Source organism: Pagrus major, chromosome 7 (genome assembly GCF_040436345.1).
Source record: "Pagrus major chromosome 7, Pma_NU_1.0".
In the NCBI taxonomy this organism is placed as follows: domain Eukaryota; kingdom Metazoa; phylum Chordata; class Actinopteri; order Spariformes; family Sparidae; genus Pagrus; species Pagrus major.
The window spans coordinates 131,289-156,596 of NC_133221.1; the positions used below are offsets into that span (position 1 = coordinate 131,289).

A 25,308-nucleotide genomic window follows, 5' to 3' on the forward strand; every position below is an offset into this window, starting at 1 on the left:
CAAACAAAATTTAAATCATTTGACTTGTGGACTTTTAGGGCTTCCGTACAACAACAAGGTGTTTTAATAACAATGAACAGAATGTACAATGAGTGTAGAAACTTTTAATAACTTCACCTGATGTCTGTGTTGTTCTGAGCTCGTTACATCACCACGGTAACTGAAGTTAAACACACCAAGCTTCATCAATAGTTCAGAGACTTCCAGCCGATCTGAGCTCAAACTGCATCTCAACACACGTTGTGTTTGTTTACTGGCAGATGTTGACTTCGCCAATATGGCGTCCGCTCAGACGTTCGTCAAATTGTAAAGGCGGCGTCTATTTTTCTAAATCTGGTTTTCAGCCCTCGATGCAGCGTCTCCTCCTCCTCCTCCTCCACGTCCTCCTCCTCCTCCCCCTCTTCCGCCTCAGCCTCCAACTCCTCCTCTTCCTCCTCGTCCTCCTCCACATCCTCCTCACCTCCCCCTCCGACTCCTACTCTTCCTCCTCCTCCTCCTCCTCCACCTCCCCCTCCGACTCCTACTCTTCCTCCTCCTCCTCCTCTTCCTCCCCCTCCTCCTCCTCCACCTCCACATCCTCCTCCACCTCCCCCTCTTCCTCCTCCTCCTCCACGTCCTCCTCCTCCTCCTCCCCCTCTTCCGCCTCAGCCTCCAACTCCTCCTCTTCCTCCTCCTCCTCCTCCTCCACCTCCCCCTCCTCCTCCCCCCCTCCTCCTCCCACCTCCACATCCTCCTCCACCTCCCCCTCTTCCTCCTCCTCCTCCACATCCTCCTCCACTCTCCCTCCACCTCTTCCTCTTCCTCCTCCTCCCCCTCCTCATCCTCCTCCACCTCCTCCTCTTCCTCCCCCTCCCCCTCCACCTCCCCCTCCACCTCCTCCACATCCTCCTCCTCCTCCTCCCCCTCCTCCTCCTCCTCCTCCACATCCTCCTCCACCTCTTCCTCCTCCACATCCTCCTCCTCCACCTCTTCCTCTTCCTCCTCCTCCTCCTCCTCCCCCTCTCCCTCCACCTCTTCCTCCTCCTCCCCCCTCCTCCTCTTCCTCCCCCTCCTCCTCTTCCTCCTCCCCCTCCACATCCTCCTCTTCCTCCTCCCCCTCCACCTCTTCCTCCTTCACCTCCACCTCTTCCTCCTTCACATCCACATCCACCTCCACCTCTCATCATCTTCCTCCTCCTCCTCTCCCCTCCTTCCTCCTCCTCCACCTCCCCCTCTTCCTCCACCTCTCCCTCCACATCTTCCTCCTCCTCCTCCACCTCCTCCTCCTCCTCCCCCTCCCCCTCTCCCTCCACCTCTTCCTCCTCCTCCCCCTCCACACCCTCCTCCTCTTCCTCCCCCTCCTCCTCTTCCTCCTCCCCCTCCACCTCTTCCTCCTCCTCCTCCTCCTCCTCCTCCCACCCCCTCCACATCCTCCTCCTCCTCTCCTCCACCTCTTCCTCCTCCTCCTCCTCCACATCCTCCTCTTCCTCCTCCCCCTCCACCTCTTCCTCCTCCTCCTCCTCCTCCTCCTCCTCCTCCTCCACCCCCTCCACATCCTCCTCCTCCTCCACCTCCCCCTCTTCCTCCTCCTCCTCCACGTCCTCCTCCTCCTCCTCCTCCTCCCCCTCTTCCGCCTCAGCCTCCAACTCCTCCTCTTCCTCCTCCCCCTCTCCGCCTCAGCCTCCAACTCCTCCTCTTCCTCCTCCTCCTCCTCCTCCACCTCCCCCTCCTCCTCCTCCCCCTCCTCCTCCTCCCTCCTCCTCCTCCTCCTCCTCCTCCACCTCCCCCTCCTCCTCCTCCCCCTCCTCCTCCTCCACCTCCACATCCTCCTCCACCTCCCCCTCTTCCTCCTCCTCCTCCACATCCTCCTCCACCTCTCCCTCCACCTCTTCTCTTCCTCCTCCTCACCCCTCCTCATCCTCCTCCACCTCCTCCTCTTCCTCCCCCCTCCCCCTCCTCCTCCACCTCCCCCTCCACCTCCTCCACATCCTCCTCCTCCTCCTCCCCCTCCTCCTCCTCCTCCTCCACCTCCCCCTCCTCCTCCTCCTCCACATCCTCCTCCTCCACCTCTTCCTCTTCTCCTCCTCCTCCTCCTCCCCCTCTCCCTCCACCTCTTCCTCCTCCTCCCCCTCCTCCTCTTCCTCCTCCCCCTCCACATCCTCCTCCCCCTCCACCTCTTCCTCCTTCACCTCCACCTCTTCCTCCTTCACATCCACATCCACCTCCACCTCTTCATCTTCCTCCTCCTCCTCCCCCTCTTCCTCCTCCTCCACCTCCCCCTCTTCCTCCACCTCTCCCTCCACCTCTTCCTCCTCCTCCTCCACCTCCTCCTCCTCCTCCCCCTCCCCCTCTCCCTCCACCTCTTCCTCCTCCTCCCCTCCACACCCTCCTCCTCTTCCTCCCCCTCCTCCTCTTCCTCCTCCCCCTCCACCTCTTCCTCCTCCTCCTCCTCCTCCTCCTCCTCCACCCCCTCCACATCCTCCTCCTCCTCTCCCTCCACCTCTTCCTCCTCCTCCTCCTCCACATCCTCCTCTTCCTCCTCCCCCTCCACCTCTTCCTCCTCCTCCCCCTCTCCCTCCACCTCTCCCTCCTCCTCCCCCTCCACACCCTCCTCCTCTTCCTCCCCCTCCTCCTCTTCCTCCTCCCCCTCCACCTCTTCCTCCTCCTCCCCCTCTCCCTCCACCTCTTCCTCCTCCTCCCCCTCCACATCCTCCACCTCCACCTCTTCCTCCTCCTCCACCCCCTCCTCTGTCCTCCATCAGCTGTCAGCTCATAGAATATAACTCACTGTGTGTTTTGTTTGTTTTTATTTTCCAGATCGCCGTGGACAACGGGTTTGGGGGTGTGTACGGCCAGCAGAAAGCTGATTGGATGGTGGATGTGGTCCAGCAGTATTTCCATGACAACGGTTGGTAACCATGGTAACCTGTCAGCTATAAATACATTATTTCCTTGAAGTGATTTACAGTGTGTACTGCAGTACTGACCTTAGGATTACTCTGCTATACATATAGCTATACACAGCTGAGAGAAAGTACTCTGATGTTAATAGTGACGTGTGTGTGTGTGTGTGTGTGTGTGTGTGTGTGTGTGTGTGTGTGTGTGTGAGATCAGCTGACCTGCAGCAGTACGAGGTGGAGGACTTCATCACTCAGCTGATGGATCAGGAGTTTGACACAGTGGTGGATGATGGGAGTTTGCCTCAGGTGCATGCACGCACACACACACGCACGCACACTCTTCCTGTACCTGTGCAGGTGTATGATGATGTCACATGTTTACCTCTTGTACCTGTGCAGGTGTCTGTCAGTCTGCTGCAGGTGTTCAGTCAGTGGCAGCAGGGGGCGCTGCAGCAGCTCAAACACACCATCAACACTCTGACCCAGAAGACGAGTCAGAGGGCGAAGGTCACAGCTCCGCCCACACAGTCTGATAACGACAGTGATGATGAAACTCAGGTACGTCTCACCTGCCCGTCATCATACTAAAGACACCAGAATCAGCAGCTGTTTCCTGACTGGATGTTCAGGTCTGGTGTTCTTGTGCCTGATGTTTGTTAATAAACAGCCGGCGGAGCTGAAACTGATTGTGAGCTGTTATTTTCCCGGTAAACACACCGACCTCTTCAGCAGTCAGCTGCAGTGTCTCTGGGCCCGTAGCGGACCAGCTGCAGTGTCTCTGAGCCTGTAGTGGACCAGCTGCAGTGTCTCTGGGCCCGTAGCGGACCAGCTGCAGTGTCTCTGAGCCTGTAGCGGACCAGCTGCAGTGTCTCTGGGCCCGTAGCGGACCAGCTGCAGTGTCTCTGAGCCTGTAGCGGACCAGCTGCAGTGTCTCTGGGCCTGTAGTGGACCAGCTGCAGTGTCTCTGAGCCTGTAGCGGACCAGCTGCAGTGTCTCTGAGCCTGTAGTGGACCAGCTGCAGTGTCTCTGGGCCTGTAGTGGACCAGCTGCAGTGTCTCTGGGCCCGTAGCGGACCAGCTGCAGTGTCTCTGGGCCTGTAGTGGACCAGCTGCAGTGTCTCTGAGCCTGTAGTGGACCAGCTGCAGTGTCTCTGGGCCTGTAGCGGGCCAGCGGCAGCCCGGACAGCTGGCCTGTCGCTCATGTCTGTCAAACACAGAGACACTGTCTCTTGAGGATAGTGACCCTGAGAGGAACAGCAGCAGTTCAGGAGAGAAGTTTGTGTGTTTACCTGGAAACTACAGCTCATAAACCACTGGATCAGAACCAGAGCTGCTGTGAGTTCAGTGCAGTCAAGTGTAGAGAAGACAGCCAATCAGAGGAGTAGGGCAGGTCTTACAGCGTCTGTTTATTTCAGCAGGTGTTTGAATGAAACCATAGTAACGGACGTGTTTGTGTTCAGGCGATGGACTGTGAGTTGTCCAGTCCATCAGTCAGCAGGACAGAACCTCCTCCTCCTCATCAGGATGAAGACGACGGCTGGACGGTGGTCCAGAAGAAGAAGTGATGAAGAGGACGAGAGCAGAATGAACTGTTGACCTTTGACCCTCAACATGGGACTGTAAACAACGTTTCTATTGGACGATGAACTGTTGCCGTCGTCATGGTGATCTGAGTGCAGAGGATGCCATCTTTACAGATGAGTCTGTTTTTATATTAAATGTGTTGAAGCTGCTGCAGTTTCCTGTCTGATCACTGTTATTGATCAGAGGTTAACAGACGGTTCAGTTATTGGTGCAGGTTGAGTCCATCCTATAAGGGTTAAGTCAAGAACAGTTCACCCTCTTTTAAATTCAGAATTCCTGAGATCCCAAACTGATTTGAAAAGATCGGGTCGTGCACTCTGAATTTGACTTTTGGGTGAACTGTTCCTTTAATGGTGGATAACTGATCAATAATGAATTATTGATAAACCCTTTACAATGACATTCAAGTGTCTCAACAGCAACAGGCTGGTTCTCCTCTTCTGCTCAAGTTGCTGGTTTGATTCCCAACCTCCAGTCAAAGGTAACGTCTCAGACGAGCTTTCATTCATCTTTATTTTCACAGAAGATATTTTCCACACAGATGAACACATGTAGAAAAGAAAACTCTTGATGTCACTGGTGATGTCACTATGACAGGCAGGAGGGGTCGGGGTCATTTTCAAGGCACTATTTATTATATGAACATAGAAACATGATGAGACATCAGAGGTGATCTGAGGACAACTCACTTTCACTTTGAGCTACAGAGATCAATACTGTGATCAATGTCAGTGAGAGGGTCGGCTACAGTGTGCTCGTCTAAAACAAAACTCATCAGGGAGGTTCAGGAGCCTCTGATCAATAATCAATGAGGGACAGCAGGAGGTGAATCAGAAAAACACAAAATCTGTCAAATTGAGAAAAATCAGAAACGAGTACAAAGGAATAAAATCAGCAGTTAGAACAGAAACTGATTCAGAAATTAAACTTCAACTGAAAGAAACTAACAGACACATCATGTGATCTGTTGGAGGTCAAAGGTCACCAGGTGACTGAGGCTTGATCCAAACGTCTGCTTGTTTAGAATTATACGTTACGAGCTCAGCTGTTTGTCGTGCTGTCGACCCGAATACATAGTTTCATTTGACAAAAACAGACTTGGCGTGTTTTTTACACAGAAAAGCTTCTGAAACACACAAACATCATCCAGCAGCGACGTTTGGATTCAGCCTGAGACTGAACTAGACAGACAGTCGAGGTGATAATTTCCTACTACACATGAACTCAACACTGACAGAATGAGACACTTCTAACACTCCTCAACCACAATGTGTGTGTATCAGTGTGTGTCTATGTGTGAAGCCACGCGTGCTGCAGACACTGTGCGGCGGTCGCTCTGCGATCAGGCTGCAGCTCCAACATGGTCAACAGGAAGTCACTGAACTGAGCCGCCTGATCCAGCGGCCACTCGTACTTCTCCAGAAGGACCTCGAACAGACCCCACGGCTTCAGACTGGAGATGTGACGCAGCTCACCTGAGACAGGTGAGACAGAGGTGAGCTGAATCATCACAATCAATCTGAACACGTGTTGGACTATAACATCGTAAGAGAAGTTAACTACCACTCCCAGGGTGCATTTCACTGACAAACAGCCAATCATAGAGCTTCACAATATTTAGCTTCAGCTCGCCTCACATCTGAGGCTCATGGATAGTGTAGTTTTTATTTATGTAACACTGTCTCACCTCTCCTGTTGAAGTACTCTCTGGAGTACCTGCCAGACAGAGCAAAGGGCAGAGGAATCGGACCGAGCAGCTCGATGATGTGAGCAATGTGATCTGAACAGAGTAAAAATATACATTGAAGTAGTGTAGTGCTAACATACTGTAGTAGTGTGTGTATAATGTGCAGTACCTTCATCTCTGGTGTAATCTTCTCCTGAGTGAGGTTCAAACAGGTAATCTCCTGTCGCCAACTCAAACGCCTGAAACAAAAAATCATTAGATCAATCAGTACGTCCGTACGTCAAGCGATGCGGGGTGAAGACAACTTCGCCTCTTCATTAGGTCAATTCTTCAACTCTTGAAATGACGAGTGAAGACGCGACGAAGTGAGGAAGAAGTGAAGATAAGATGGACGAAGACGCGACGTGTGAAGACCTCTCAGTCGTGACGCGTCACCTCGTTACATCTCAGTCACTCGATGCGGCGAGCGACAGAGGTAACAAGATGAAGATGCAACGCAACGAGGCGACGACGTGTTATCTCTCGCTGAGAGGTAACAAGGTGAAGACGACGTGACGCGTCGTCACCTCGTTACCTCTCAGCGAGATGATGACGCGACTGAGAGGTAACGAGGCGACGACGCGACACGTCATCTTCACCTCGTTACCTCTCAGTCGCTCAACGCGACGAGCGACTGAGAGGTAACGAGGTGAAGATGACGTGTCGCGTCGTCGCCTCGTCGTGATGAGTAGTTACCTGTACCTAGTCATGACTGACCGAGAAGTAACAAGGCAACGCATCGTGTGTGTGTGTGTGTCTGTGTGTGTCTGTACCATGCAGGCGGTGCTCCAGATATCAGCAGGCGGTCCATACTCTGCTCCAATCAGAACCTCCAGAGCTCTGTACTGTCTGGTCTGAATGTCCTCAGTGAAGTGTTTGTGCTGGACAAGACAGAATGAGAGAGAGGAGCCGTCTGATTGGTCTGTTCGTACTGACAACAAATAGAGGAAGAGGAGGAGATGATGAAGCTGTCTCACCACCCAGCATGCATTTCCCAGATCAGCGATCTTCACTCTGAGTTTGTGTGCGTTGAGTGGATCCAGAGGACTGAGGACGAAGTCCGAGGCGCTGCTCACTGAAACACCAACAGGACAGAACACATGAACGTGATGATGTCACATGATGATGTCACATGATGATGTCGGTATCTTTGTTTCAACACACTAATAAACACAGGTGGAAGTAACTAATTACATCTACTCAGATTACGGCTCTTTATTTGGATACTTGTACTTCTATTTTTAAGTCTGTAATTTTACTCTTAAGTAGGTATCACATCACGTAATCTACTCAGTTACTTTTAAAAGTTTAAGTGAGTACTGAGTACAATTTGAATTAATGTCTAAACCTGCCAGCCAATAAGATTCTTTTCATCTTTTCTTCTAAATGTTTTTAATCTGACGGCTTTGTGTCGAGCGCTCAGCTGCGACCAATGAAAAGGTTTCGTTGGTGTCAGTTGATAGATTTTGGGTCAGGATGTGATCAGAGAGGTGGACACACACACACACACACACCATCTCGTCCGCTCGAGTATCCCGACTGAGTAGAAAGTGCTGACTCAGATGTTGCTGACATCACAGAGCTGGAGAACCCTGATAGGCCGGAGGCGGGGCTGGAGAAGCGTCCGGGGGCGTGGCCATTACACCTGTCCTCCAACCAGGAGCCGGTGGACTCTGGGCTCGTTTTGCTGTTAGCTGTGGAGCAGGAAGTGTTGCCGTTGACGACCAGAGAACCTGAGAGCAGGAGGAGTTTAAATAAAGTTCATTTCAGTACACACACACTGACACACACTGACTCACACAGACACACACTCACACTGACACACACCTCGCAGTGGGTAATGTAGATGTATGTGGGTTGTGTGTGTGTGTGTGTGTGTGTGTGTGTGTGTGTGTGTGTGTGTGTGTGTGTGTGTGTGTGTGTGTGTGTGTGTGCACTCACAGTTACTGTCTGTGTCGTCAGGTTGTAACAAACCATCTTCCTCCTCCATCCTCTGAACACAAACAAAATGTAGTTTTACATGTTGTAATAACAGCAGTAGTACTGCAGTACTACTGTAGTACTACATTGTTCTACCTGTGACTGTAGTACTGCAGAATGAATGAATGTTTAGTTTGTATTTTAAAGAAAAAAAACGGGTTCATGTTGTTGGCTGTCTGTTTCTGGACTGAAGGCCAAGTGAGAATTTTTCTTTGTTTTTTCAACCCTCATCTTCTAAGTCCTAAGAAAAAACTTCAATAAATAAATAATGTTCATATTTCAGATGATATCCCGGCTGGGGTCCACTGACTGTCAGTCTGATCACTGTTAACAGAGATGTGTGTGATGCTGATGGACGAACAGACTGTCAGTATCCTCGAGCTGCTGAAGGACGAGAATGGAACAATTAATAACGTGTTTTCTAACTCCTGTTCATCTTCCTGTTTGTGGCTGTGATTCACTGTAGACACCCTCATAATACACAGTGTTCTACCTGTGACGGTCATGTTACAGAACCTGCTAACAGCTGACAGTCATGTTACAGAACCTGCAAACAGCTGACAGTCATGTTACAGAACCTGCTAACAGCTGACAGTCATGCTACAGAACCTGCTAACAGCTGACAGTCATGCTACAGAACCTGCAAACAGCTGACAGTCATGTTACAGAACCTGCTAACAGCTGACAGTCATGCTACAGAACCTGCTAACAGCTGACAGTCATGCTACAGAACCTGCTAACAGCTGACAGTCATGCTACAGAACCTGCTAACAGCTGACAGTCATGTTACAGAACCTGCTAACAGCTGACAGTCATGCTACAGAACCTGCTAACAGCTGACAGTCATGCTACAGAACCTGCTAACAGCTGACAGTCATGTTACAGAACCTGCAAACAGCTGACAGTCATGTTACAGAACCTGCTAACAGCTGACAGTCATGCTACAGAACCTGCTAACAGCTGACAGTCATGTTACAGAACCTGCTAACAGCTGACAGTCATGCTACAGAACCTGCTAACAGCTGACAGTCATGTTACAGAACCTGCTAACAGCTGACAGTCATGCTACAGAACCTGCTAACAGCTGACTGATGCATCTTGTGTTTAGAGTGAGAGAAATTAAAACCCTGCTGGAGGAACATGGATGATCGTCATCTTAGAGGACATGACGAGTGTAATTCTCACTTGTCCCATCAGGGCTTCTGTATTTTCGTCTTTACCCAAAGTTTTACTGTAGAACTACAAACATGTCTGTTCACTACAGGTTAACACACACCAGCCAGCCAATCATAGCACATATTAAAATACATATACTATTAAAATATATAAAATACACCAGTATACCACCACCACTACTACAGTACCTGTATATCCACCAGTCTCTCCTCCAACAGTCTCTGTTGACGCTTCGCTTTCCTCTTCAACTTCTTCTTCTTGTTCTTAGACAGCTTACCCGCCTACACACACACACACACACACACACACACACACACACACACACACACACACACAGACACACACACACACAGACAGATAGACAGCACATCACACAGTGAAGTTTCTGTACATCAACACTATAACACTGTTGTTAAAGTGCTCTCACACACAAACTTTGTGTTAGTGACACTACACACTCCTGTCTTTACCTAAAGTACAGGTAGAGAAAACATACGGGTCATTCTGTACCAACTCAGGGTTCTACCTGTGTGTGATACCTGTTGAGTCTGTTGTGCATTGGGCTACAGCTGGTCAAGGTTTGATTTGTTGCGTATGTGATGATGTCATCGTGTTCACTGTGAACAAAATATTAACCTTCGTTTTTAAACTCATTCACATATTTTATTTCACAGTTTCAAACTTTTCTGAACTAGTTTCTGACGTCGTCAGCGTGTCTGAAACATGTCTGGGGTCAGTATTTCAATATATGCAGATGTATTTAAAGCAGTTCGACGTGACGGTGACGTCGTGGAGGTCAAGTTCAGCTGCGTTGATGATGTCAGTAATTTCAGTTCACATGATAGACTCATGTTCATTAATGTGTATTGTCCCTTCATTAATGTGTAAGTTCAGAAAAGGTTGAAATTATGAAATGACGTTTGTGTATTAAGATCTAAGATTAATCTTCTGTCCACAGAGAACAGGATGACATCATCTATATGCAACAAACCAAACCATTACAAGCTGTAACTGAAGCCAATGAAAAACAGGCTCAACTGGTATCAAACTGATAGAAAACAACTGATATCTACCGATGAAATAAAACCACTGGATGTGATGTCACAGCCAGTAAAAGGTACAAAATTAGACAATTTCAAAAAACGTATTAACAATAGAGTTTTATAACATCTTTGAATGTCTGCAATGAATTTTAACAATTTCACATGAAGAAGTTTTAAGGTAAATTAAAATAATCTTTACTCTCCATCAGTGAGTCAGTGTGTTTTTCAGCTCTGAAGCTTTTTAACAAGACGTGATGCTCAGTGTAGAGTTGACTGAACTACATTAACACTACACGCAATCAACATCTGGCTCCACACAGTGAACACTAGTGGAGATACTAATGTTTGAAATTAACTGATTTACTGTACTTAATGTGATGACTGTAAACATCCAGCAACAACTATTCAACACGTCATAAATGATCCTCAGTGTCTCTGATGTTCAGGACAATTTCAACACAATCCAGTGAAAAATAAGACGTTGGGGAGGCTAAATATACATAGAGAATCACTGACACGATGGACTGCAGATAAAAAATAAGTTAGAGTAAATCCTCCAGCTGGAGGAGGAAGGTCTGAACATGAATCTTTAAAGAAAACCAAGGACATGAACAGAGAAAAGTTCTCAGTTGTCGGGAGTTGGGATGGAATGACAGATGATGTTAAATCAAACCACCTGACCTGTTTTATTTAGTTTTATCCAATCAGCTCACAGCTTTTTTACTACAGGTTAAAGACACCTGACAAGTTAAGTAACCAATGAGAACACAGCAGGCATCACACCTGGAAACTTACCTGTAGATCCCTGGGAGCCATGCTAACTAGAGAGAGAGACACGTGGAGGCAGACAGACAGGGAGAGAGAGAGAGACAGAGAGAGAGAGACAGGAAGAAAACATCAGAAATAGAAACAAAGAGACAGACAGACAGGTTAGAACTGTGTAGAAAGACAGACAAGAGGGAGACAGGTATGAAAAGCAGAAAGATAGAACACAGACAGGAAACTGTCTGTCTCAACAGAGTGGAAACCACAGTTCCCAGTAACACTGCAGTGTGACTCCAGTGGACACTGTCCAAGTGAAGTCACAACTAACCATCATTAACCAACAACTAACCATCATTAACCAACAACTAATGGTCATTAACTAACAATAACTAACTACTAACGATCATTAACAACTAACCATCATTAACCAACAACTAACCATCATTAACTAACAATAACTAACTACTAACGATCATTAATAACTAACCATCATTAACCAACAACTAACCATCATTAACTAACAACTAACGGTCATTAACTAACAATTAACGGTCATTAACCAACAACTAACCTTCATTAACCAACAACTAACCGTCATTAACCAACAACTAACCATCATTAACTAACAATCAATAACTAACTACTAATGATCATTAACAACTAACGGTCATTAACCAACAACTAACGATCATTAACAACTAAGGATCATTAACCAACAACTAACCACCATGAACTAACAATCAATAACTAACTAACTACTAATGATCATTAACAACTAACGGTCATTAACCAACAACTAAGGATCATTAACAACTAAGGATCATTAACCAACAACTGAGGCTCATTAACCAACAACTAACAATCATTAACAACTAAAGATTAACTAACTAACAATTATTAACCAACAACTAACGATCATTAACAACTAACCATCATTAACTTACAACTAACCATCATTAACAACTTACCATCATTAACCAACAACTAACCATAATTAACTAACAATCAATAACTAACTAACTACTAACCATCATTAACAACTAACCATCATTAACTAACGACTAACCATCATTACCTTACAACTAACCATCGTTAATCAACAACTGACAATAAATAACTAACAACTAGCAATCATTGACTAACAACCGACAATCATTAACAACTAACGATCGTTAACTAACAAAAAACAATCATTACTAACATCTTACGTCCATTACCAACTAACAATCAGTAACTACTTACAATCAATAACTAACAACTAACGATCAATAACAACTAACAATCATTAACCAACAACTAGTCATTAACTTACTACTAACGATCATTAACTAACAACTAATGATCATTAACTAACAACTAATGAACACTAACTAACAATCATTACCAACTAACAATCATTAACTAACAACTAGTGATCATTAAGTAATGACTGACAATCATTAACTTACAAACTAACAATCATTAACTATCATTATCAACTAACAATCATTAACTAACAACTAGCTATCATTAAGTAATGACCAACAATCATTACCTTACAACAAACGATCATTAACTAACTACTACTAATCATTAACTGTTAACTAACAATCATTAACTAACAACTAATGATTATTAACAACTAACAATCATTAACTAACAACCAATGATCATTAACAACTAACAAATCATTAACTAACAACTAGCAATCATTAAGTAATGACTAACAATCATTACCTGACAACGAACGATCACAAACTAACTACTAACAATCATTTACTTTCAACTAACTATCAACAAACAACTAACAATTAACGGCTATCATTAACAACTAACAATCATTAACTCACAACAAGCTATCATTAACTAACAACTAATGATCATTAACAACTAACAATCATTAACTGTCAACTAACGATAATTAACAACTAACAATCATTAAATCACAACTAACAATCATTAACTTAATTAATTACCTAATTAAAACAATTACAATAATTACCCTCAGCACTTAAACCATAGCATTTATGTACTTGAGGTATCCTGATAAATAGCAGCTACTTTGCTCAGATGAGAGCTTGAAAACTATTTCTATCTTTTCTACTTTATCGACGGTGATATGTTGTTTCTTTCTTGTGACAAATGTACTTATTGTAAGTCGCTTTGGACAAAAGCATCTGCTAAATGCCCTAACTGTAAATGTAAATTAACTAACAACTAATGATCATTAACAACTAACAATCATTACCTAACAACTAACGACCATTAACTAACTACTAACAATAATTAACTTTCAAGTAACAATCATTAACTAACTACTAACAATTATTAACAGCTAACAATCATTAACTAACAACCAACAATCGTTAAGTAACAACTAACGATCATTAACTAACTACTAACAATAATTAACTTTCAAGTAACAATCATTAACTACTAACAATTATTAACAACTAACAATCATTAACTAACTACTAACAATCATTAACTTTCAACTAACAATCATTAAATCACAACTAGCTATCATTAACTTACAACTAATGATCATTAACAACTATCATTAACAACTACCAATCATTACCTAACTACTAACAATTATTAACAACTAACAATGATTAAGTAACAACAATTATTAATAACTAATAATCATTAACTAACAACGAACAATCATTAACTACTAACAATAATTAACTTTTAAATAACAATCATTAACTAACTACTAACAATTATTAACAACTAACAATCATTAAATCACAACTAGCTATCATTAACTAACAACTAGCAATCATTAACTTTCAACTAGCAATCATTAAGTAATGACTAACAATCACTACCTCACAACAAACGATCATTAACTAATTACTAACGATCATTAATTAATGACTAATGTTCATTAACTAACTACTAACAATCATTAACAAATGACTAACGATCATTTACTAAGGATCATTACATCACAGATCGATCTCACCACAGCTCCCATTAACAGCTTTCTGATCACTGTTGATCAAACATCTGTATCAGTAACATCTGCTGGTCTGGTTCTACTCGGTTTGACTCGGGCCAGGGTTCTGCTTTTCCACCACAGCTGATCGACCTGCGTGAAGGTGAGTTTTAAACCAATGACGCTCTTGTCTCGATCTCGGCAGTACTACCCAAGAATCACCGCTAAGTCAGTCAAGTACGTTTTTCATTTCCTATAACTTCTTCACAATAAAAGCCCCCCATTATTTAGTCATTTAAAAGCTTTTATTATGAAGCAGTATTACAGGAAACATTGTGTTTTCAGCAGTAGTAACTAAACACGACTCCTGAACCAGCTGAAAGTGAACACATGAAACTGTGAAACACAGCAGATGTTTAAAGAACAAACAGGACGAGAGAAACTAAAGAGATTCAGTCAGAAGCTGCAGACGTACTGAGAGCTGAACACTGACTTTAAAAACCTCTCTCAGGTTTCCTGCACAGACGTAAGTTCGGTATCGATTTTAGGGGGAGACGGGTGCTTGTTGTGGGTTGGCTACAGTCGCGAGACGACAATGCGGCCGTGGTTTTGGTCGTGCTCCGGAGCAGGTCCATTGCCGGCAAGGCTCAACTCGGTGCAGTAATACTGCCAATGGAAAAGCAAATCGGCGCAGCTCGGCAGCGGTCAAAAGTGCTGGTGGAAAACTGATCATATCACACCTGGTTTCTCTCTTGTCCCTCTGACCAATCATACGGCTCGCTCCTCACCTGATGACCCTGAGGGGGGCGGGGCCCCAGCCCTCTGCCAGATGGTCGCCTCAGCCGCCAATCTCCTGATGTAAATCTCATCAACATCCAGTAAGATGTTCTCTGGCTTGATGTCAGTGTGGATGATCTTACACTTCGTGTGGAGATAGTCGAGTCCCTGCAGCACCTGCAAGAGCACAGACGAGTCACTGTCAACAAGTCCGAGTCACTGCCAAGGTCTACACTTCACTGCAGGTCAACGAGTCACTGCAGGTCAACGAGTCACTGCAGGTCAACAAGTCACTGCCAAAGAGTCACTGTCAACAACTCTGAGTCACTGCCAACAAGTCCGAGTGACTGCCGAGGTCAACGAGTCACTGCAGGTCACATCACAAGTCACTGTGTGTGTATACAGGAATGTGTATGTGAGTGTGTGTGTGTGTGTTACCTGTCTGATGATGGTCTTGACGCAGACCAGAGGAAGTCCCATATAGTTCGACTTTATGATCCATTTTAACAACTGATGACCCAAAACCTCCAGAACCATACAGACATCTGAGAGAGGCTGAGGAAACTACTGACAGACAGGCAGACAGACAGGCAGACAGACAGGCAGGCACACACGCAGGCAGACACGCAGACAGACGGACAGACACACAGGCAGGCAGACAGACAGACAGACAGGCAGACAGGCAGACACACAGGCAGACACACACACACACACACACACACAGGCAGAGAGACAGGCAGAGAGACAGGCAGACAGATAGTGAAGGATACGGACTCCGTTGACTCCAGAGATCTTGAAGTCGTCGATCAGTTGGACAATAGTTTCTCTGTATGGGTCAGAAGGGTCACTGTCTCTCACCTGAACACAAACAGACTTGTTAGCTGCGTTCTGAAGATCTGCTTTACTCAAGATCACCATGTTGTAGTCGTGGGAGACCCAGAAGAGATTCAGAACCAGACTTTATTGTAATTACTTCAACAACAGCTTCTCATCTGCACTCAGCTTTTTAATATCAATCTGATCATTTCCTTACAGCCCTGCAGCAAATGTTCCATGGCCTGGTACCGGTCCATGGCTTGGTACCGGTCCATGGCCTGGTACCAGTCCATGGCCTGTCTGCGTCAGGCAGGTTCAGAACCTGGAGTCACAGATAAAACCCGAGTGTGTAAATGAGACTCACACATCGCAGCAGTTTGATCTCGTCCAGAGCCGTCTCGGTGTAATGTGGAGCGCTCTTCACTACCTTCAACGCCACAAAACGCTTTTTCCTGAACACAGACAGATTCACGTGAGCCGACAGAACTGTAACAGAATCTGATAATAATAAAATAATAAAAACACTGATAGAAGTGAGTCATTGTGACGTACTGCAGGTCCCAGCAGAGCCAGACTGTAGAGAAATGTCCCCAGCCCAGTTTTCTGACCACATGGTACCTCCCGTTGAACAGATCACCGATCTTCACTGGGTAGTACCCACCTGGAACACAAACAGAACAAACTGTACCGGGAGATACTGCAAATATCACTGTGAGAACACAGGTACAGGCCAGGTTTCAGAAAGTTGTCCAAAAAACACACCTCACCTTCAGGATTGTGTCACCTGCAGGTGAGCCACGTGTGGAGGAAGTTTGTTAGTTACCTAGCCAATCAAAACCAACGTGCACTGAACGTCATCGCAACAACCAGACGCACGTTTTCAACTGCATCAGTAGGCAGGAAACAGCAGGTGACACCTGTCCGTCCGCACGCACAGCAGGTGTGACTGACAGGAGGGGAATAGTGAGGGCTGAATGTCATCTGGTTAATCGATCACAGATGACATCATCCTCTATGACAAATTTTAAATAATAAAAGTAGCCCATAAAATGCTAAAATACACCATTAATACACCCGGGTGGCCATTAATACACCTGGGTGGATACATACAGACGACCCGTCTCTGTCGCCACAGATCTGGAGGTTGTAGTTTGTTTAAAGACAATAGCTGGTGGAATAAAAGACAGTCCACGGGTTGTTGGCCTGGCTGTTGGAGTCCAGCCCAAAATCAGCAATAACAATGTATCGTTAGCGAGCTAACTATTTAGCTATAGCGAACACTTCAGCCCTCGATCCCAACAAGAACCCGGACGGACATGGACTCACAAAATGTAGCGCAGGGCTGAGTGGGAGGGGCAAACGGTATATTGGGATTAATGCTGATCAATCAACCTGCATCTTCCTCGTCTCACCTTTGCAGTAATCTGACGGGTCTTCCTGCTCTTCATCGTCAGAGCCGAGCAGCTGTGCAGGAGGCGGGGTTAACTCAGGAGGGGGCGGGCTCATAGTCGGTGGAGGTGTGGTCAACTGAGGGGTGGCTGATGACATCATTGGAAGCAGACCAATGGGAGAGGGCAGAGAGTCGAGAGAGCAGGGAACAGAGGCGGAAGAGGAGCAGAGGTGGGAGGAGACACTGGAGGTGAAGGTCATCGAGGTCAACAGGAAGGGGTCAGGGTGGGAAGGGCTTAATGGAGGGCTGGGAGGAGCTTTGTCAGGTTGCTGGGCAGAAACTGGCAGTAATCCAGAGGCATTGTGGGTGATATTGTGTGGTATGGCTGGAGGGGATTCAAAGGGATCCGATTGGCCGGAAGGAAGACTCCGAGTGATATTTTGAAGAGTTCTGTGAGCCACTCTGGAGGAATTCTGGGTAATATTTAGGTTAACATTTGGCGGTGATTGGCTGGGGCTGTGGGCTGGACGTTGAGATGTGGTGACAGGTGATTGGCTGAAAATCTGAGGAGTCATTGATACTGTCTGTGTTAGTTGGGGCAGCGGGGAAGTCTGGAAGGTACTTTCAGGAGGTATCAGGGCTGCTACAGGGAAGTCTGCTGCATCTAGAACGGGTAGTGTGGTGTCGGGGGTCTTCTGAGGAGGAGGTGACCGGGTTAGGGGGAAACTCTGGGGGGGCAGTGGGGAGGGTTCAGACGGTGATGTGGTGGTCTGGAGGCGGGTTTGACGGGGCGCTGTAGTGGATTCATGAAGGTTGTCGGTACAAGTTCCTGGTGATGGAGGTGATGGTGTTTCAGGACTATTCGGGGGGGGCAGCCGGGCGGTGCGGTGGGCGCTGTTGTTGGCGTTCAGACTCTGAAGGTCACAGGGATCGTCAGGCCTGAAACACAGGGACACAACATATTACATGACAGCGTCTGAGTCTGTCACAGACAAGATGACATCACACCGAGCTCACTCAGTGATTGGTCAGCTGTCTGGAGGTGAGAAAGTGGGCGTGGTTTGAACTTTTTTTCATTCTTCCATATCTGTCACTTAAAGTGAGCAGCTGACAACAAGGTATCAGTCTGAGTATTCAAACTTCATCATGTGAAGTAATCTGAGTATTTAAACTTCATCATGTGAAGTAATCTGAGTATTTAAACTTCATCATGTGAAGTAATCTGAGTATTTAAACTTCATCATGTGAAGTAATCTGAGTATTTAAACTTCATCATGTGAAGTAATCTGAGTATTTAAACTGGACGTTCACACAAACTTGTTCTGACAAGGATGAACTGACCTTTGAACTCTGTGATGTCACAGTGAGGTCTCACTGGAGCTCGACTGTCTAAAAGTTGAACCTGGCTAACTTCTGTGGCAACGCAGTTCATTGGCCAATCAGATAGGAGACATGTGCCTGTACAACACACCAACACAGTGTGTGTGTGTGTGTGTGTGCGTGTGTGTGTGTGTGTGTATTTAACGAAGGATCGTTTTTAGTCTGAACGCCTGGTGATGTCATTCTGACAACGTACACAGTCAGGTGTGTTTTTGCATCAAATAGACAACATGGATCATATATCTGTGTGACACACACACACACACACACACACACACACACACACACAGCTGCTCCATGACATCTCTGAGTCACAGACATTGTTGAGGTTTGCCTGAGCTGCACTGAAATAGACTCAAGTGTGTGTGTGTGTGTGTGTGTGCGTGTGTGTGCGTGCGTGCATGCGCGTTGTGGGATCATGATTCAGTCTCTGGTTCTATTATTGGCGCTGACTCTCTCCGGGTTGAGCACCAAACCTGTTTCTGTCAGCAGACACCAACTAGCTGAGCACAAAGATAGAGAGGGAACTGTTTCCATCACCTCCACGTGTCCTGGTGAACCCTGACGGTTCAATGATAATAATAATAATAATAATAATAATAATAATAATAATAATAAAAAACATACAGCGTCCCAAAAACATCTGAGACGCTGAGAGTTTCCTCATCAGCCACAGAAGAAGAGATGAGAACCGAACCGGGATGGAACCCAGTGAAACCATAAAGGCACGCAGTAGAGTGCATACCTCAGCCGAGGCCAAACAGTCCCCTTTAGTTTAATCAAGGCTAATCCAATAAACATATTTACATTTTTATTTGGATCCTTGTCCTCCTCTCAGAGTCAAGATCCATTAAAGAAAGTGAGAAAACATTCCTGGATCCATCTCTTCATCTGGATCAGCACCAAATGTTATCTATTGGTCTATTCTGGGCTGAGACTCCTCCTCCATCCAAGTGGAGAGAAAATCTGTTCAGTAGTTTTTGTGTAATCCAACCGACACGTGATGACACGACACAGGTGACGACACGACACAGGTGACGACACAGAGGTGACAACACGGCACAGGTGACGACACGGCACAGGTGACGACACAGAGGTGGCGACACGGCACAGGTGGCGACACGACACAGGTGACGACACGACACAGGTGACGACACGACACAGGTGACGACACGGCACAGGTGACGACACGGCACAGGTGACGACACAGAGGCGGTGACACGGCACAGGTGACGACACAGAGGTGGTGACACGGCACAGGTGACGACATGACACAGGTGACGACACAGAGGTGGCAACACGACACAGGTGACGACACGGCACAGGTGACGACACAGAGGTGGCGACACGGCACAGGTGACGACACAGAGGTGGTGACACGGCACAGGTGACGACATGACACAGGTGACGACACAGAGGTGGCAACACGACACAGGTGACGACACGGCACAGGTGACGACACAGAGGTGGCGACACGGCACAGGTGACGACACAGAGGTGGTGACACGGCACAGGTGACGACACGGCACAGGTGACGACACAGAGGTGGCGACACGACACAGGTGACGACACGGCACAGGTGACGACACAGAGGTGGCGACACGACACAGGTGACGACACGGCGCAGGTGACGACACAGAGGTGGCGACACGGCACAGGTGACGACATGACACAGCACAGGTGACGACACAGCACAGGTGGCGACACGACACCGGTGACGACACGACACAAGTGACGACATGACACAGCACAGGTGACGACACGGCACAGGTGGCGACATGACACCGGTGACGACACGGCACCGGTGATGACAAAGAGGTGACGACACGACACGGCACAGGTGGCGACACGACACCGGTGACGACACGGCACCGGTGACGACAAAGAGGTGACGACACGGCACAGGTGACGACACGACACGGCACAGGTGACGACATGACACGGCACAGGTGACGACATGACACAGGTGACGACAAAGAGGTGACGACACGGCACCGGTGGCGACACAACACCGGTGACGACACGACACCGGTGACGACAAAGAGGTGACGACACGGCACAGGTGACGACATGACACAGCACAGGTGACGACACGGCACAGGTGACGACATGACACAGCACAGGTGACGACACGGCACAGGTGACGACACGACACGGCAAAGGTGACGACATGACACGGCACAGGTGACGACATGACACAGGTGACGACAAAGAGGTGACGACACGGCACCGGTGGCGACACAACACCGGTGACGACACGACACCGGTGACGACAAAGAGGTGACGACAAAGAGGTGACGACACGGCACAGGTGACGACATGACACAGCACAGGTGACGACACGGCACAGGTGGCGACGCGACACAGGTGGCGACACGACACCGGTGACGACATGACACAGCACAGGTGACGACACGGCACAGGTGGCGACACGACACCGGTGACGACACGACACCGGTGACGACAAAGAGGTGACGACACGGCACAGGTGACGACACGACACGGCACAGGTGGCGACACGACACCGGTGACGACAAAGAGGTGACGACACGGCACCGGTGGCGACATGACACAGGTGACTACATGACCATCAGTGGAAGTAGAGATCCTCTGTTGTGAGCCCGGACTGGTTTTGTTAGCCGTGGTACTGGTCTGGTCATTTTTTGATTCTAGTATTGAATCAAAGTTTTGAACTCTGATTAGGCTGGGCGATAAAACGATCTTGATCATTTTCATGATACAATTCTCCACGATAACGATGATAAATTTATGACATTTACCTTCGATAATTATTTTTGAGTCTGTTTTCCTTTACCTAGAAAACACTACATCAGCAGCCAATCACACAGCAGAGAAACAGATGCATGTGGTTGATGTTTCCGGCCCCTCCCACTCACAACACCTCAGAGTGACGGTGACCACCTGTGTGTCGAGCCGACACAAGACAATAAGCAGTCCGACTAGCGAAACAGAGTGCGAGGAAACGAAGAAATTGTACCGAAGAAAGGTCATACCACCCCGGTTATTTGGAAATAGTTCGGCTACCTGAAGTCTGACAAAGCACAGACCACCATTAGATGCTAAATGTGTCGGCGACCAGTCCTCAGCAGAACTGGAAACACCACCAACCTCTTCCATCATCTCAAAAGGTACCGTCCCAAACAGTACTCCCAAAGTATGAGTTAGCGCTATCATGCTAGCGTCAGCCTCCCCTCAGGTAGCCACCAGCCCAGCCCACTGCTGCCACTAGTCAAACTTTTTCAGACATTAACCCACATGAGCAGAACCCGAAGCGACACACAGACAGAACCAGCGCAGTGACGTCCTGTATCACTAAAGATATGATGCCTATAAGCAGGTTGAAGGGTAAAGTTGGAGGAGCAGCTCAGAGATGTCACCGCTGATATGTGGTCTGGTCGCACGTCCGAACCACATCAGGTCTGACAGAACAGGAGGCGTTAAAGCTGAACTGAACAAGCTCAAGAATGTGCAATATTCAAAGAATACAGCAGCATAACCATCCTCAACATTACCTTTTGATTTTATTTTCTTTAATCAATGTTCAGTTCAGTATACTACCTCTAAAATGTTTGAGACACGTTTGAAACAAGCAATTTGTTGAACATATTCATCACTGTATTTATCCAGTGTTTAACATAAAGCCATTTGGTTGGTTGGTTCTGTTGGATGTTTGTCACCTGTTCATTCTGACAATAAATAATTGTATTTTATAAACCATAATTAACCTTCTGGTGTGTTTTGGGTTCTGTCCTAAGGAAAATACTCTTAAAACTGTCAATTCAACATTATTATTGTTAAATATACTGTATATTGTGATAATTATCGACATCGATCAAAATAAAAAAACATATCGTGATAACAGTTTTGGCCATATCGCCCAGCCCTACCTCTGATGTTACGACAGTCTGACAGGTGTCATGAACACGCCTCTACATTCAGTTCTCCTTGATACCTGGTCCGCTTCATAAAGTCCAAACTCATCAATCACTGTATTAGTTCTTAGTAATCACTTATATGTGGTTCTGATCCGTAAACAGCAGTGTTTCAACTAGAGCTGCACAGCTAAAGGAAATATTATCAAATCACAAACAATCACGTACAACATCCACAGAACCAAGATTGTGATGACCAACAGAATCTGAACAAAGTTCAGAAACCCGTCTTTAAACGTTTCCTCAGTAAAAATAAAGAACTGATGCAGAGAAGAGTCCTCAATCAATATCTGAGTCCTCAATCAATATCTGAATCCTCAATCAATATGTGAGTCCTCAATCAATATCTGAGTCCTCAATCAATATGTGAGTCCTCAATCAATATGTGAGTCATCAATCAATATGTGAGTCATCAATCAATATCTGAGTCCTCAATCAATATCTGAATCCTCAATCAATATGTGAGTCATCAATCAATATCTGAGTCCTCAATCAATATCTGAGTCCTCAATCAATATCTGAGTCATCAATCAATATCTGAGTCATCAATCAATATCTGAGTCCTCAATCAATATCTGAGTCCTCAATCAATATGTGAGTCCTCAATCAATATCTGAGTCCTCAATCAATATGTGAGTCCTCAATCAATATCTGAGTCCTCAATCAATATCTGAGTCCTCAATCAATATGTGAGTCATCAATCAATATGTGAGTCATCAATCAATATCTGAGTCATCAATCAATATCTGAGTCATCAATCAATATCTGTCAGAACAATCACAGAGACAGTTTTTATCATATTGACCAGCTGGTGTCAACACACACACACACACACACACACACACACAGAGTTAAATATAGGCTCGGGGTGTGTGTGTGTCTGTGTGCGTGTGTCAGCGTGTCTGCGTGCGTGTGTGTGTGTGTGTGTGTCTGTGTGCGTGTGTCAGCGTGTCTGCGTGCGTGTGTGTGTGTGTGTGTGTGTGTCTGTGTGCGTGTGTCAGCGTGTCTGCGTGTGTGTGTGTGTGTGTGTGTGTGTGTGTGTGTGTGTGTGTGTGTGTGTGTGTGTGTCCCTCACCGGTTCTCGTCTGGTCGGACTCTCCGGTGTTTTTTGCCTCTCCGTCGGTGCTTCTTGCTGGCGGAGGCGGTGTTTCCACTTCCTGCACCGACCGCTGCTGACAGGACGACAACAGTCAGAGTCAGAACCCGTCTGAGGAGTCAGAACCCGTCTGGGGGGTCAGAACCCGTCTGGGGGGTCAGAACCCGTCTGGGGGGTCAGAACCCGTCTGAGGCTCACAGCTCTACAGTTTACTGATTTGTTCCATACTAACATGAACTCCAGGAACCACGAGGAGCCACTCATCTAATCAAACATCATTGTACTTCATGTCAGACCAGACATCATTACATATCATACAACAATAAAAACTATAAAAACACCAACAAAACATTCACACAAACTTCATTCACAGCACCAAACTGGACCTGCTCAGACACGAGGCTGAGGCAGCGACCTCAGCTGAAGAATGAAGTTAAAGAAGAGACTCATGTTGTCTCATCCGAGGACATCAGCTGATCTGCTGGGGAGCTAAAATGTTCACATTTTTGAATGGAGTCTGGCTGAAGCAGAACCTCCTCTCTGTGCCAGCAGCAGTCACAGGCTGGTACCGTTAGCTAACGCTAGCTAGTTTAGCATGTTAGCCCTACGGTCACTGAATCAAGACACAAGCTGCACTGATAACACTGACAGCTGAACCGGAACACCGGCCCGGCTCAGGGTTACTTTACCTATCAGCATCCTGGCTCCCGTTCCTCAAACCGAACCGGGTCGGAGCGGTCTCGCCCGACTGAAGACGGTATTCTGGAGCTAGCTCGTTAGCCTCCGTTAGCCGGCAGAACTTCACCAGAAATCGGCGGTTAAACCCGGAGACGGTCGGCCTGAGGATGTTCAGATGGTCCCGAACCTGAGCCGGGTCAGAACGGGTCAGTGCGGAGCAGCGTGGTGTCGTGTCAGTTAGCCTGTTAGCTTCGTTGTATAACAGCTGGCGCTCTGTTAGCTCTGTTAGCTCTTTTAGCTCCGGCTGCAGATAAGCGGCTTTCACTGCAGTTCGGCCCGGTCTGTACCGGGTCAGTACCGGGTCTGTATCGTCCACGCGTATTCTGGGTGTGTTTTCTCTGCTGCTGCGGTCCGACCGTTCATGGTCTCAACAGCTGCAGGCAGTCTGACACCGGACACCGGTGTTTGCGCATGCGCAGTGAGCGGCCACGCTGAGACTGGACCCAAACTGGGAACAGCGGCGGCTCTCCAGAATTTACAGCCGGGGGGGGGGCCTTTTCTGTCAGTCAGTGAGAAAACAGTCAGTTAATGAGACAACAGTCAGTTAATGAGACAACAGTCAGTCAGTGAGACAACAGTCAGTTAATGAGAAAACAGTCAGTTAATGAGACAACAGTCAGTCAGTGAGACAACAGTCAGTTAATGAGACAACAGTCAGTCAGTGAGACAACAGTCAGTTAATGAGACAACAGTCAGAGTTTATAAGACAACAGTCAGTCAATGAGAAAACAGTCAGTCAATGAGAAAACAGTCAGTCAATGAGACAACAGTCAGTCAATGAGACAACAGTCAGTTTGAGACAAGTCAGTCAATGAGAAAACAGTCAGTCAATGAGACAACAGTCAGTCAGTGAGACAACAGTCAGTCAATGAGACAACAGTCAGTTTATGAGACAAGTCAGTCAATGAGACAACAGTCAGTCAGTGAGACAACAGTCAGTTAATGAGAAAACAGTCAGTCAATGTGAAAACAGTCAGTTAATGAGACAACAGTCAGTCAGTGAGACAACAGTCAGTCAATGTGAAAACAGTCAGTCAATGAGACAAGTCAGTCAATGAGAAAACAGTCAGTCAATGTGAAAAC

General features: G+C 46.8%; 2 protein-coding genes across 3 annotated transcripts in view; one reads left to right on the forward strand and one right to left on the reverse strand.

Annotated features, from left to right (window-relative positions):
* tsr2 (TSR2 ribosome maturation factor) overlaps window positions 1-7,381 on the forward strand; it is a 13,225-nt gene extending 5,844 nt beyond the window's left edge. The window contains exons 2-6 of the mRNA XM_073469906.1: window positions 2,797-2,887; window positions 3,094-3,185; window positions 3,279-3,437; window positions 4,339-5,957; window positions 6,969-7,381. Of these exons, the coding sequence (XP_073326007.1) occupies window positions 2,797-2,887; window positions 3,094-3,185; window positions 3,279-3,437; window positions 4,339-4,443 (447 nt within the window). The 3' untranslated portion in view covers window positions 4,444-5,957; window positions 6,969-7,381. The remainder of the gene's footprint in view (window positions 1-2,796; window positions 2,888-3,093; window positions 3,186-3,278; window positions 3,438-4,338; window positions 5,958-6,968) is intronic.
* Window positions 4,959-24,618, reverse strand: srpk3 (SRSF protein kinase 3). Of its 2 annotated transcripts, none has more exons than XM_073469905.1 (17): window positions 24,177-24,618; window positions 23,467-23,560; window positions 17,081-17,997; window positions 16,221-16,329; window positions 16,033-16,120; window positions 15,623-15,710; window positions 15,291-15,397; window positions 14,864-15,029; window positions 11,183-11,208; window positions 9,533-9,625; window positions 8,130-8,181; window positions 7,703-7,921; window positions 7,166-7,263; window positions 6,962-7,069; window positions 6,319-6,388; window positions 6,150-6,242; window positions 4,959-5,937 (listed from the first exon to the last, which is right to left on the reverse strand). In XM_073469905.1, exons 1-17 carry the CDS (start codon window positions 24,184-24,186, stop codon window positions 5,753-5,755), a joined length of 2,523 nt encoding a protein of 840 aa, XP_073326006.1. In that variant the 5' UTR covers window positions 24,187-24,618; the 3' UTR covers window positions 4,959-5,752. The 2 variants fall into 2 exon arrangements, with proteins under 2 accessions (XP_073326006.1, XP_073326005.1); XM_073469904.1 differs by having other exon boundaries at window positions 5,076-5,937; window positions 23,467-23,563; window positions 24,177-24,251.
* Window positions 24,619-25,308: the final 690 nt, after the last annotated feature.